Source organism: Hyposmocoma kahamanoa, unplaced genomic scaffold (genome assembly GCF_003589595.1).
Source record: "Hyposmocoma kahamanoa isolate Upper Pololo Valley unplaced genomic scaffold, ASM358959v1 81, whole genome shotgun sequence".
Classification (NCBI taxonomy): Eukaryota; Metazoa; Arthropoda; class Insecta; order Lepidoptera; family Cosmopterigidae; genus Hyposmocoma; species Hyposmocoma kahamanoa.
The window spans coordinates 9,185,737-9,200,790 of NW_020654080.1; the positions used below are offsets into that span (position 1 = coordinate 9,185,737).

General features: G+C 35.7%; 1 protein-coding gene across 1 annotated transcript in view; it reads left to right on the forward strand.

The window, feature by feature from the left end:
- Positions 1-15,054, forward strand: part of LOC113234077 (collagen alpha-1(XVIII) chain-like) — a 139,285-nt gene that overhangs the window by 117,116 nt on the left and 7,115 nt on the right. The window contains exons 10-19 of the mRNA XM_026469319.1: positions 3,799-3,854; positions 4,213-4,419; positions 5,145-5,288; positions 6,697-6,786; positions 6,873-7,104; positions 7,210-7,281; positions 7,467-7,579; positions 7,960-8,052; positions 11,444-11,566; positions 11,842-11,972. Coding sequence (XP_026325104.1) covers positions 3,799-3,854; positions 4,213-4,419; positions 5,145-5,288; positions 6,697-6,786; positions 6,873-7,104; positions 7,210-7,281; positions 7,467-7,579; positions 7,960-8,052; positions 11,444-11,566; positions 11,842-11,972 — 1,261 coding nt within the window. The remainder of the gene's footprint in view (positions 1-3,798; positions 3,855-4,212; positions 4,420-5,144; positions 5,289-6,696; positions 6,787-6,872; positions 7,105-7,209; positions 7,282-7,466; positions 7,580-7,959; positions 8,053-11,443; positions 11,567-11,841; positions 11,973-15,054) is intronic.

Genomic DNA, 15,054 nt, shown 5'->3' on the forward strand with positions numbered 1-15,054 from the left:
TACTTACATGGTCGAACTCAACAAGTGAGGCTTGGAAATTACGTGAGTGAAGAGGCCGATGTTACATATGGTGTGCCTCAAGGAAGTGTACTCGGCCCGACGCTATTTCTCACTTACATAAACGGATTGACTAACCTCACTGTTGAACATGGACACATTCTATCTTATGCCGATGACACGGTCCTTGTATTTGAAGGCTCAACCTGGGAGTCGGTGTTCGAGAGTACTGAACTGGGTCTTCGCAGGGTATCTGAGTGGCTAAAAAGAAACCTTCTGACATTAAATATTGCCAAAACTAACTATATGTGTTTTACTAAATACACAAGTACTCAACCACAAAAAGACGTCATACTTAAAGTACATACTTGTAACAATATAGTTAGTCCTCAGTGTAATTGCATGGAGGTACAGAGGGTTGCTTCTACCAAGTATCTAGGCATCATGCTGGATCAGCGCCTGTCGTGGCACTCACATATTGAATATGTAAATGGCAGAATTAGAAAACTGATTTGGCTTTTTAAAACACTAAGACACATTGCTGACAAGACATTACTTGACCAGCTGTACATTACCTTGGCGCAATCTATAATGAGTTATTGCATTGTCGTGTGGGGTGGCGCAGGTAAAACTAAGTTTCTGGAAGTGGAGAGAGGGCAGCGATGTATCCTTAAGGTGATGTATTCAAAATCATACAGATTCCCTACTAATGAACTTTACCAATCTTGTGGTCACCTCTCAATGAGGAAACTATACATTCTGTTGGCTGTACTAAAGGTTCACAGGTCCCTTCCTTATAACCCTCTGCTTGTGTCTCGTAGACGGAAAAATATTGTGGTACCACAACCAATTTCCAAATCTGTATTCGCTAAAAGACAATTCAAGGTAAAATCTACACTCTTGTATAATATTGTTAATGAAAAAATAAAAATTTACCACTTGAACTTGTACAATAGTAAAGCGGCGTTGACAGATTGGTTGCTGACACTTGACTTTGGAGAAACAGAAAACATAATCCCCACTTAATGTATTTACACACAATATCAATATAAAATCATATTTTTTGTTTCTCTACCTTATTATTCCATAATCTATAATGGTTGTTATTTTATACTTTGTTTAAGCTATAGGGATTTGTAGCCTGTAATGATAACGAATAATTAATTGATCTGTATTTGAAAGTTAAGGCAGGTTTTTCGGGAAAGTATAGAAAATAGAGAGTTACTTTAATATTTTTATATCTTTTTCTTGTATACATTTGTCATTTTCAACATTTATTAAATTAGTTAAGCTGGTGTGCATTTGTCATCTAGACTAGTTAGTTAATTTTAGTATACTGGCATCACCTGTGATGTCTAGTAAATTTATTTTGAATAATTTTATTGCTTGTTTGTGTTACCTAATATAATTAATAGATTAAGTTTGTTTCCTACAACTAAAAGATAATGGAAGAGCGGGCCTTCCTGTCACAGGTGGATGACACCTACTAGGAAGTCCCAACCTTATTTTAAGACGACTAAGAAAAAAGAAATAAACTTTTTCATTTTCATTTCATTTTCATATCAGTTATTCCATAGGGAAAATTTTTACACTTGAAACATTGACTTACAATTACATGGACGTCGGGTCCGCGCTAAAAAGTGTCCGAACTTATAGGGCGTTAAAATCGTATACAGAGCGTCATTCACGCTTTAGTCTTCGTTTGTTCGACTGACAGTGAAGCAAGCAAAATTAGACAGTACTGCGATGACATTACAATTTAAATTCAACGTTTTAGCTTTTTCATATTCCTTTACATGTCACTACGCTTAAATAGGTTGACTTGGGACATTTTTTTCGTGGTTTTTGTATTAGAACCGTCGTCCATTTATTTGTAAGTCAATGACTTGAAACGTCATTTTTTAAGCTACTTCTCGTTCACTACGCTGACTTTGGATTTACTTATCGTGATCGGCATGGAGTTGAGTTTAAACCTTAAATATCATTTATGACGTACTCAGGGTTAATCTAGTAGTAGTACCTAGTTGTATTGATGTTCCCTTAGCTTAAACGAATATAAAATGAATACTAGGAATATTTTCTTTTCAATATCGTATATATCTTTCTCATATCACGAATTGGAGACGATTAAGCCTCACGCTACAAACCCCACCACACCTCACTAATAACTCCTGTATTTTATGTGTTTTCCATAACGAAAGCTGAATATAAATGACGTGTTGGTCTCGAGTAGGGCTGGGAGATAATAAAAGAAATATAAAAAGAAATATTCATATAGTACTCGTACATGTACGTGGTCTAGAGTACGTAAACTTGACACTTAAGATTTTACCAGCTGTGAAAACAATAATATAATGAGAGGTCTAAAGATAAACGTATGTGTTACAAAACAATTCAACCTAAGCCAATGGAAGTTCCCGTGGATTGATAACTGTACGCTGAATAGATTTAGTGTTGTGACGGCTCTGAGGTTGTGGCACATTGGTTCAAAGAAGTTCATCTTTATGATGAGCATTACACCAACTCTACATTACATCAATTGCGGCGCTGTTGAAGACGTTTACCACGTTTTGGTCTAATGTGTTCGGACTGAGAGACTCAGGAGACAGTTGTGGAGTGTGGCCAGCATACGACAGACTGTGTAGTGTAACAGTATATTGGCCATTCCTTCGTCGAACGAAGCCAAGATACTGTACAGTGCTTCTATTTTCTCAATGTCCCTCGGCAAACTTCGTGTTTCGGCTGTCGTTGGATTTTAATCAGTTGCCCTTTGCCTTCGGTACAGACCGGACGCTTTCGATCGACTTGGCAGTATATAGAGTTGCCATTACATTTTTTATTTATTGTACAATGGGAGGAAAGGGGCTAATGTCGCAGGCACGACAGATAATCTATAGCGTGTACTTGTATTTTTTACAAGAAGCCGATACGTTCAAGAAAGACAACAATGGTTATTTTCAAAAAGTCCATCAACGTGTTTCTGAAGCTTGTGGTGTTTCATTTGGAACAGTAAAGAATATTTTAAAAGAATATGACAAAAAACATATATCAGTTCCTGAACATGTTAGTCCTTGGTTACATAAAAGAAGCACAATTTTTTTTCTTCATATTTTTGTTAACTTGCTTATTGACATGGAGTAAATGTTATTAATATAGGGAAATAGTTTTACAGCTCCATATAGTTCACACGGAAATCAAAACATAGCAACAACAAAGTACGTTGTTCAAAATTCAAATTATTATAGATTTTAAATCTAATAATTAATGGTTATGGAAATGAATATTCGTGTGCATTCGGAAATCTGATGATTGTTAAATCTGAAAATAGTTTTAATCTAGGTTAAATTCATAAATTAAACTACCATCTTCTTACTCAGTAATGCTTATTACATTTAGATCTAAAAATTTAAATCTTTAATTCAACTACATGTCCAAAATCAAGAACCAAAGTCTAAAGTGTCAAGCTTTGTCATGCTCTTGATTGTACAAGTTATAACGATATATCATACAACCTAGAGCCTTTCTGAATGACAGGATTTCTTTTTTTTACCAAATTATAATCAATGTGTTCAATCCTAATAATCCGAAGCTTACTGTAGTACCGTTAACGCGATACGTTATCTTCTATTATAAGAAAATTCCTAATTAATAAAACAAAATCCTATTTTACTTTATTAACATTAAACAAGACATTATAGTAGTATTAATTAAAAACAAATATAAAAAAAAGTATGACCCCCGAACTAGAGTCCATGTTGCCCAATTAATTATAATTTCTACAAGTGCTAACCCTATTCTCAGGGCCTCGGGACGTCGCGAGGGGAATGAAAGGGGAGCGAGGCGAAAAGGGCGAAAAGGTAATTACCCTGATGTAAATAAAAGAACTTGAGATTTTTATGAAATATAATGTTCGTGTGTAACAAGATTTTTTTATAAGCATGTTTTGTATTTTGTTATATTAATAACTTTTAAGATAAGAATTTTTTGTTATCATACGTTTAAAAGCATATACGATTTTGTTAAAATATAAACAATATCAATAGGAAAAATAAGTTGCTTGCCTTAATAGCTCAATTTGTGTTCTTTTGGCGTCCTTTAAACAAATTGTCTAGTATAAATGGCAAACTAAAAGTGGCTTAGGTGCGAAAATCGATGACAATCGTACAATTATGGTAAATAATTGAATTTTTTTACATTCTTAATTTTTTTTCTTAGGGTGAAAAAGGACTGCGAGGAATGGAAGGTCCCCAAGGTTTCCCTGGTAATGACGGGAGACCTGGTGATCGAGGCGACATTGGACCGTCTGGATTACCAGGAACACAAGGACCTCCGGGCTTGACTGGACCTAAAGGAGACAGGGGAGAACCGGGCCCTCCGGGTCCTATAGCTATAAATAGGGAAGAAGCTGCGATTTGGACAAAGGTAAAATGTTATAAACCTTTTTCTTAATGCATAAATATCATCGATTTAATTTTTTATTGAGTTGATATTCAATTATTTTTTAAGTGATATTACTCCATTACTTTGTTGTAATTATTATCGTATCGAAGGATTTTTTCTGAGTATTCGATCTTACAAAGATCGAATATTTTTTAATAATTATATTTTTAATAATTATCGATTTAACCATCATTCTCCATTTTGTAAATAAATTTAAAGAAAACATTATTTTTATAAATTGTTTATATGAAGTACGTGTGAACTGCTGTTCTGTTATTACATTTCAGGGATAAATTGTAATATGTCAATAAAAGAAAAAACAACTGCCTACTTAATATACGAAATATTTGCTTAAACAACAAATGTAGACAACGTTACAACGTTAATATACTTTTAATGTTTTATTAAAGATCGAAATACAAAAAAAACCAACATTGATACAGTATTCGTCTACATGAGTATCGTCCTCTCTTTGTATTATGGCCGTTATGACTGCGGAGTAAATATTTTACTGGAATAGGTATCGCATTATAATTATTATCTACTCATTTTAACATTAACAAAATAAATGGCATATTAGACACAAAAAATCTTTTACTAAATTAACGTACGTTCAATTATTATGTTGTATATAAACCGATAAACATTGAAATTTATCCTATTTAAAAATAGATATTTTATATACTTTTAACTTGCATTTGGCATAGGGTGAAAAGGGGGAGGCTGGACCAAGAGGTAAACGGGGCCATCCGGGACCTCCAGGCCCTCGAGGTCCTCCCGGTGTCCCGGGACCACCCGGAACTCCAGGCACCAATGGACCCACTGGCGACATTGGTTTACCCGGATGGACGGTAAGATAAACAACCTTTTCTGTCTTTCTTTGTTAAAGATGGTGGTATTTTAATAATATTATTAGTTAGCCCCACCCCATATTTAGTCCCACTTTTTTATGCGAGTTAGGTACGTCATGTGTGCAGATTTTTTTCAAAATGTTTTTCTTCACCGTAAAGCTCATAGTAAATTTCCAATTAAATTTTGTAAATAAATTCCAAAAAATCTTAAATACAAACCCAGATTTGAACCAACGACTCTCTGTTAGAGCGGCGGTAGGTCTACCCATTAGGCTACCACGGTTAAAAAGTATAATTGCATTAAATAATAAAGAAATTGCAATAAGCTTGATTGCATGATATAATACTAATAACACACTCACTCATAGCCCCTCACTCCCTAGTGAAACCCTTCCTTCCCTCACTAGGGAAACCCTTTGTAGTGGGTGCCACACACGAAAGAAATGTCTGTAGGCCATACATGGTAACCGTTTGGCCACTGAGGCAGTTAAAATATGTACTACTACTCTCTAATAAGTGCCTTGTCGATGACCTCTAATGAACACCAACTACGCCAACTTTGCTTTTTATTTCTTTACTTTTTCACAAAATTCCTTTTTTAGGATGATATTGAAGGAACTTGTGGCTTTCAGTACTGGCAATACATACAAATTATTTGTTGTTAGTTTCCACCTTAATAGATTTTACGATTTCTCTCTAATGAACATCGTACAATTAAGATGTAAGACGGTAGACTGGTGCCTACACTAGGTTGGACTTGTACTTATAGGTCACCAGTGCCTCTACCACGAGTTCACTGTGACGGTTAATTACTTCACAATTTGTATGGCAAATTACGTAGCGTAGTGGTCACAAGAAGATACAACATTTTGTATACAAACATTTTACGCAGTCTGTCAATGTAATCTCATGGTAGAGGCTCTGGTATCCACCACCGGATCCCAAAGATACAATAATAAGATGATGTCGGCAATAGTAAGACGTTAACGGTACATTTGCATGATAATAGGTTTATGTCTGAGAATTATGAGTATAAAACATGTAGGTTGGGTTGTGAGATGTACGTGTAAGACAAATTGTAAGTGCAATAGAGCTCTATCTCTAGCTAAAGAGCTATTTCTGCCACCAAGCGGTAATTAGAAAGGGTAAGGGGTGCTGGTGAAATTACAGGCACATAGAACTTATCAACTTATGTCTCAAGGTGACAAGAGTAGTGCAGTGTCTCACATAGCGTTTTAAACCTCTGAGTGGAACTGCAACTGCTATGGGTAGGCGTGTCGCTTACCACCAGGCGCATCACTTATTCATCCCGTTACTAGGCATCAAAAACAGCAATACTTCAACGATTAACTAAAGTTGTTTTAACAGTTCAATGTGATTTGAACAAAAAAAAATCCGTGTGTCATAGGGCCCACCTGGCGCCAATGGACAACCAGGTCCGCAGGGTCCAAAAGGCGACAAGGGTGATTCAGGACTGAGCCCGCTCGATTTGAGCAAGGTAATTTTTTCCTCAATAATACACTTCCAAAAATAGTAGATAAGTCTGTAAAAGAAGTAGATAACAGCTACTTATTCATTTCTTAGATAAAAGGCGAAAAAGGCGATAGGGGATACGATGGCACACCTGGAAAAGAAGGACCTAGGGGACCCCAGGGTCCTCCAGGTACGCCGGCGACAAACGTTCAATATATCTCTGTACCCGGCCCGCCTGGACCCCCAGGTCCACCCGGCCCCGCAGGGAGTCTCTTCGCAAATGAACTTCCCACCGATACATTGACCGATAGCCCCGGAGTTAATAGACGTGAACCCGGATCAGGTAAGAAAGGGTCATTTATGATAATTAAGCATTTCACACAAATTTTCTTTCAAATTATTCACAAAAATTCGTAGGAAATGTAACAAGAAAATTTGTTTCCAACAGGTAAACTTCGAGATTCTTTGCAAATTCTGAGGAGCTTAAACCATCCCATGCAATATCGCCCAGAGCCATATGGTAAGTAAATAACGTATAAAGCAAATGTTTGTGAGTCCTGCAAGTATTTTTACATTCCCTAACGGTTCCGAAGCTACAAAGCGTAGTTGAGTGTATAGTTAGTGGTTCTTTATTTGCGTATAATATTTACTTTAGGAGAAATTGGATTTCAGTAGTTGTTAGAAAATATATGTCTTATATCACAGGTTTCCGTGACCCGTTGGACCCCCTTGGGGAAAATACGGATTTCGAAGACGATGAGGATGGGCGAACTATTGTCGGGACGGTCATATTCAAGACCACACAATCTCTAATCCGTGTAAGTATCTACTTTATGAAGGTTTGTAAAGATACAATGGCTAACTCGCCTTGTGCTTTCATATTCCTTGCTAACAATGTTTTTCGTGTGTGGTAAGAAGATTAAATACTTCTTTAGGTAAATAGAGTCGTTATCAAAACATTTATAAATAGCATATGAAATGTTAGGTATTCTTTGGAAATAGCAAATTGTTGGTTAAATGAAATTCTTCAGAAATATTGAACTTAATATTGATTTGGCATGTGTACGAAAGTAATTTTTTATTTATATTTAAACACAATGAAAAAAAAATCAATTTAACACATATTATTTTAAATAAAAAATGTTTGTGCAAAAAAATTAGGAAAATATCTTCGATGAAAATATAATTTTGCCTACAGCTAGGAACGGCCTGCCCAGTGGGTACAGTTGCATACATAATACAAGAGCAAGCTTTACTGGTTCGTGTCAACAACGGGTGGCAATACGTAGCGGTAAGTGAAGAGTATTTTGATTTTAGTAGCGTAATACCAACTTTTAAATTCATTTATAAATATTGTACCATTACTTACCATAAAGGAAGTTTAGAACATTATCACGACAATATTTAATTTAGTATCACTGTACTGAAGGCTGATATCGTAAACCACGTTCTGACATTTAATACGTAATCAAATATATTTGAAAAATTGTGTGAGTGAAGTTTGGTATGATAAAATGAATATTGATGAACCTATTTTTTTAAATTATTTTGGACGCTTGGCCAGAATCCTGCCTGATATTAAGCGACGAAGTGGCCAACGATGAACAGTGCTACTATTTATTTTATATCAGCTGCCCTTTGCACTTGGTGCGGACCGGTGCCTTTCATTTATTGATTATATTTTTGTTAATTTGCTCGGTATGTTATTAAAGAGTAAATATTAGTATAAATATAGTTTTACAGCTCTATATACACTTGGAAATCAAAACAAAACAACAATAAAATACATAGTTGTAGTTAGTATTGATGGTAAATCTTCGGATGCATTCGAAATTCGAAGATTGCCGAGAGATATTCAACAAATGGTTACACTATAAGGCCTGGCGTCCACTGACGGGATTTTTGAGTGACTAAATAATTACGAAAATGTAGTTGCAATTTCAAATATAATTATTGTAGTTGCAAAATAAAGCTGCGGTACGCTTAGGCAGCCTTCGGGATGCTTCGGAAGGCCGAGGGCGATTATGCCTACACTCGCCCCGCATACCCGGGCGACACGTACGGCAAGACTGACCTGGGGGTCGATTCAGAACCTTACGATAACTCAGCTGTTGACCGATTCAATTCGAAATCGTACGATTTATTTTCATTTTTATACACAACACCCAAATCGAACGTCAAACTGTCATATTCGAAACTGAATCGAAATGACATTACACCCGATTATTCTAACTTCTCGACCGGCAAAAGCGACAAACGTTATTCAGAACACAGTTATCGAAGAAAGTTACCGAACGTCCTGTTGTTTACAAAGCAAGAATGTAATATGAAAATCTCTTATTATTTTAAATAAAGTCTGAATTTTGTTCAATTTTATTACTTTATTTTAATGCAAGACTAATGCATTCCTATATTTTAGGTCTTTAAAGTCTTAAAAATGTATTTATAAGGATTTTCATTTTTCCAATAATCTACTTCACCGACGAACTCCGTACACGTTGTTAGATAACGATATCGTATCCAAATCCGAATCGAACGTTTAACTCGGATGTTCGGATTAGCTCGGAAAACGCCCTTCGGTTCAAGAACGATATCCGACCGAACGATTCAGTTAAAATATTGAAGAGTTCTGAATCGGGGTCCTGAAAAGACCAATAGAGCTAGTACGACAAGGCGCGACTAGCCCAAGAGTGACATACAACGCAGGATGTTTAATGCGAGAATAACAATACCTCGCGCTTTATGTCGCTCCCACGTAAGTCGCGCCTACAGGTGCGAGCAGTATGTCGCGACGGAATACTTCGGCATGCCTGAGCACACTCAGCGCACACGCTTGCATGTAGGGATGCGGAAGAAACCTCTGCCGAGCCATCCCATCATTGGGCGCCGGGCCTAACGCGTTTGCCTGTACTCCGTTTAAAACGTAAACAAAAAAGCAGTGATCGCAAACCTTTTCCTCCAGACAACATATTAAAGTAAACGAAAAACGTCGTGACAATTGATGACAAATGCCATTTACAAGTTACACTATGTTATGTTATTAACTTTCTATAAAATTATAGAAAGTTTCTAATTTCTATAAGTTTATAAAACACTTAGATTAAATATAATATATTGATAGTAAGTGTTCACTTAATCTCTAATGAATACTGCGTGTGAAAGAAATGTAATACTTACATAATTTAATAAATATGTTTGAGAATTTCGTTTAAAGTTTTGTTTACAACACTAAAATAACGAAATGCCTATTCACACTTATTCATATTAGAAGAACAAAAAAACATTACGGAAATAAGACAAAAAGACTCGCTACTCTTAAAAACACAAGTAAACGAGGCTTAAAGCTTAGCAAAAACATCGTTACAATCCAACCGTGTTGGAATGCTCACTGCACAGCAGTTTATGCTTCAACCCTCGACTCATTACAACGGGGGATTTTTGGTATTTTTAATTACGTTTTAATTTCTCGAGATATCAAGCTGGAAATAACTAGAAGATGACACATTTTTTTTTATTTTATAAAATATCTTATCATCCGAGCTCGCACCTTTGAATAATTTTTCGGAATTTATGTGCGAAATTTAATTTAATATTTACCATGAGCTTGCTTGAGCGGCGAGGGAAACCATCGTAATAAAACCTGCACGTCGAAGAAAGTTTACAACTTTCGGAAAGTCCCCGAACCGCACTGGTGCTAGAGTGGTAGACTATAGCCTAAACTCTCGCCTGAAAGGAGACTCATGCTCAGCAGTAGGACTTATAAATGGAGTCGTGATGTAGCATCATACACGTACTACGAGTTTACCAATATTGTGTAGTATTATTGGTGTAGTACGTGATCATTACGTCACTAAATCTCTTGTAGTATATTTGTTGGAAGCTTTTCACAATTTGTATATTAAAATTTTTTTTTGCTGCGTGGGTTAGAGAAGAATACAATAAATAAATAAATACCTGTAACCTCAACATATATAAAAGCCTGGAGCTTTGAACTACAAATAGAATAGTGAATAAAATGAGATAAAGAATTTATTTTTATAACACCCCTTTAAGATTATTAGCTATTTTAGGGCGCGTTCCTATTATGTCGTGACGTCAGATAGTCATGTAGTTTAAAGTGTCGTGGCATATATATTTAAACGAAGTTGTTCTCACATAGAACAATACGATTAACTGTCGTTCACGTTTTTTTTGACGTTACGACAGTCTGTCGTAACAATGGGAAGTGCTAAAACGACGGTCGTCTAACGGCAAAAAAACGTCACGATAAAAATGTGACGACAGATAATCGCAGCTTTAAACGATTCTGTCATGCAAACGACAAGGCGGCTGATGTGAACCGATAAAATGTCGTCACGATCTAGTGGGAACTAGACACGACAGTCTTTCAACGATAAAATAACCGTCCACGACACAGTCACGAATGGTATGGTCACGACAGTCATGATATGGGAACTGGCTAGACGCGACAGTCGCCCAACGATAAATAAAACGTTACGACATAATGGGAACGTGCCCTTACTGGTTTAAGCGGATTTATTTTTACTGAATTGGGAGTTGCTTATTGAATAAATTTTTACGTCTTTGTACAAATAAGCCCGTTCAACGGTATTTACGGCTATAATAATAAATAGAATAAATGCACAGCGACAATTTTAGTAAATGTAGGTTTTTTTAAACAGATGGGATCCTTGCTGGCTTTAAACACTGCCCCTGCCAATGGACCAACGAGAACACCATTCCAAACCATTCTAGAAACTTCTAGCTTAGTCCATCACAAGAATCCAGCTGGGGAGGGACCAGTCGTGAGTATCAATTCGCAATATTATTAACCATATTTTTTTATAATTTTGAGGTGCGATTGTGGCTACTCATAGTGGCTGAATAAATAAAAAGTTTCACCTCAAAATCTATATGTGACTAACTCATAATGTGAAGTTTTGTCTGTAAATTTATTAAGCAAGATGCAAGACATATTTAAAACTGATAATATTAGGTAATTAGTTATAAATAATATAGAAGAGCATTTTCATATACTGTGGTTGTGATACGTTTTAATATTTTTCTTTCATTTACATAGTTACGTCTAGCGGCGTTAGAAGAGCCACGCAATGGTGACATGCATGGCGTAGGCAGCACCAATTATGACTGTCAGAGAGAAGCTCAGAAAGCTGGTATCGACGGCACTTATAGAGTTTTCCTGACTTCCCGGTAAGTTTGAAGATCTTTGTTCCCAACGCATGTTTTGTTTCTTAACGAAATTATATAAGTGCCCAGAAGGTGAAAATTCAAACCTAATTCTGTCACTAAGCAGTAATGTGAGAAAAATTAAGGCTCATGGTGAAATTACAGGAACATGGGGCTTGTTAACTTATATCTCAGCTCCGAATGGTTACTGCAAGTGGCACACAACATGTTTGTCCCGTCACTTACTACATAGGGCGCACTATAAGTTTCCGGAACTGGCCACTTACATAAGCAATATTTAAAAAGTAATTACAACATTTGAAAATGGAACTCTTTGGCTGTAGAATAGAGTTTGTTTCATCTGACTGTCACTTGTTTTTACATTGTGGCGTCATTTTAGAAATTGGTTATCTACATCACCATGGATTTAACTCGTGAAAATTTTCGTAGTATGATTTTCTAAGACTTTAAGTGTAGTAAAACAGCTCAGCAGAGCTCCGCTCGGCTTTAAACTGCTTTTCGCGATGAAGCACCATACAGGACGATTATTTATAGCTGATATGCAGAATTCAAATGCGGTCGTGTGAATCTCAATGACGAATTTGTGATGGTCGCCCGTCTACTGCTGTGAACAACAAAAACATCGATGCTGTACGCCGCATGATCAAAACAGACAGGCATGTGACATGCCATGAGATTCGGGCATCTTTAGGCATAGGTATGAGTCAAATACAATCAATACTACACAAACATTTGGGTGTGACAAAGCTGTGCTCTCGGTGGATCCCACACAATTTGGCTTAGGCTCAAAAAACGGATCGCGTCACTTGGTGCAATGCCATGCTTACCAGATTCAACAAAGGGGCGTCAAATTCAGTGTGGGATATAGTAACAGGTGATGAAACATGGATGTATAGTTACGATTCTAAAACAAAGCAATAATCGAGCGTATGGGTATTTCGAGATGAGCCGAAAACCAACCAAAGTGGCGCGCGTTGGAAGTGCCTCGAAGCGGATGATTGCTTCTTCTTTTAATAAAACTGGACACGTGGCTACTGTTGCTTTGGAGAATCGTACCGTGAATAGTGATTGGTACACGACCATTTGTTTGCCGGAAGTTATTGACAAACTCCGTAAAAATAACCGTAAACGCCGTATCATCTTGCACCACGATAATGCCAGTTCTCACACGGCCAGACAGATAAATGAATTTTTGAAGGTGAACAACGTTGACCTTATGAGCCATCCCGCGTACAGTCGCGACCTGGACCTTGTGACTTTTATTTATTTCCAAAAATTAAGAACCAGTTACGCAGTTAACGATTTTCATCAGCCGAAGAGGTTGTCGAAGAGTATAAAAAATATGTTTCAGAGAATGTCACGGAGGAGTGGCATAAATGTTTTCAAATGAAAAAGTGCATTAACGCCAACGGAGAATATTTTGAGGAGCAATAATTTATTTCTGACCATTTATAGTATTTTTTCTTATTCATTCCGGAAACTTATAGTGCGCCACACGTATCGTAAAAAAAAGAAATAAAAAAATACTCAAATTTTAACGCCGTATTTTGTCTTAACTTATTTACTAGGAGTCGCTCTCAAAAAATATAAAAAAAGTGTAATATAACAGGATAACTTTAGTTATTTAGTCAAAGAGAAGTGTTGGATTTTTTTACCGCTTATATCTGAAACTATGGTAACATTTTAGAAGACCATATTTGTTTGAAAAAAAAAACAGAATTAGGCGGTAATTTAAAATTTCTGCGATTAATAATTTTTCTTTTAAAGACCCATTAAAGACCATTCAAATTCAGCAAAATTAACATAACAAACATATCCATTTTTTTGTTTTTTTCACCTGTGAACTGATTTTATAAGAAATCGTTCCTTTGGTATTTAATAAAGCCACATATGATCGTACCTACGTAAAAACTTCTTTTATCACATGATAATATAAAAATGATACAAACTACATGAATTAAATTATATATGAAATTTTATAAACTCTCTTATATAAACATAAAAAAATTCCGACAAACATTGGTTATTGGGTATTCAAACATTTGGGTAGACAATTAATTTTTTCGAGTGCAATAACGTGCCAGTGTCATGTGTATTATTAAACAAGGATACGATATAGGGACCCATAAGAAAGTAAAACGTGTCAATATCAAAATAATGTAAACATAAAAGGATCGAAAAAAAATTGTATATAATAAGGGAAAGTATGGGATATTGGACCGGCAACTAAATAGGACCACCCTCATATTTCAAAAAGTATTTTTCTTGAAGTCCAAATTAATCCAAGGCCAAATTACATAACCAGTCGGCTAAATTGCAATAAAGCTCGGACCTGACATTTTGGTGATTTTTCCAATTTTTTTAGATGTCTATCATATAAAGGACGTGTGTAAAAATCTTAAAAATATGTATTTAAAACGCTTTAGAAAAAAAAATGGTCGTAAATACCAGACTTTCCCCTGATTAGTTAACTAAAACATTTTATATAAGTTTTAACCACTCATAATGTATACGATAAGCAACTACGACATTTTAATTTTAACAGTAGTTTCATGTAAATTTAGAAATTAAAATAAATCTGGGTCATCATCCTAATAATAATTGTGAGGCAATTTGAACTCCTATCTTACTGGGCGTACCAGTTAGAAATATAATATTATTTTTGTAAACGATTTATATCTGAATAGATATAAAACATTTTTATATTTTTGTTGGCCTAAAACACGTGAAGGAAGTGGCAAATACAACTCGCAGTTAATTATCTGATTGAACGTAAACGCAATTTCCCTGAAATTGAAACAATAAACTCCGGTATATTTTGAAAGTAGGAAAATGTTTTGACGCTTTATTCGTAAGAATCTATACAACCTCAAATGGCTTTGGTTGATTCCGCATAACAGTAAGAGTGTTAAATCAACCACTTTGGAAAAAATATATACTAAAATTGTGGATAAATACTGATAACTATAAGGTTTCTAAACACGATTCCTAAAGATGTTTACGGTGGAAAAAAAAACACAAACTTACTTCGAAATATTACAGGAAAACCGCTGTATTCAATAGGTACTATAACATATACCAAGTA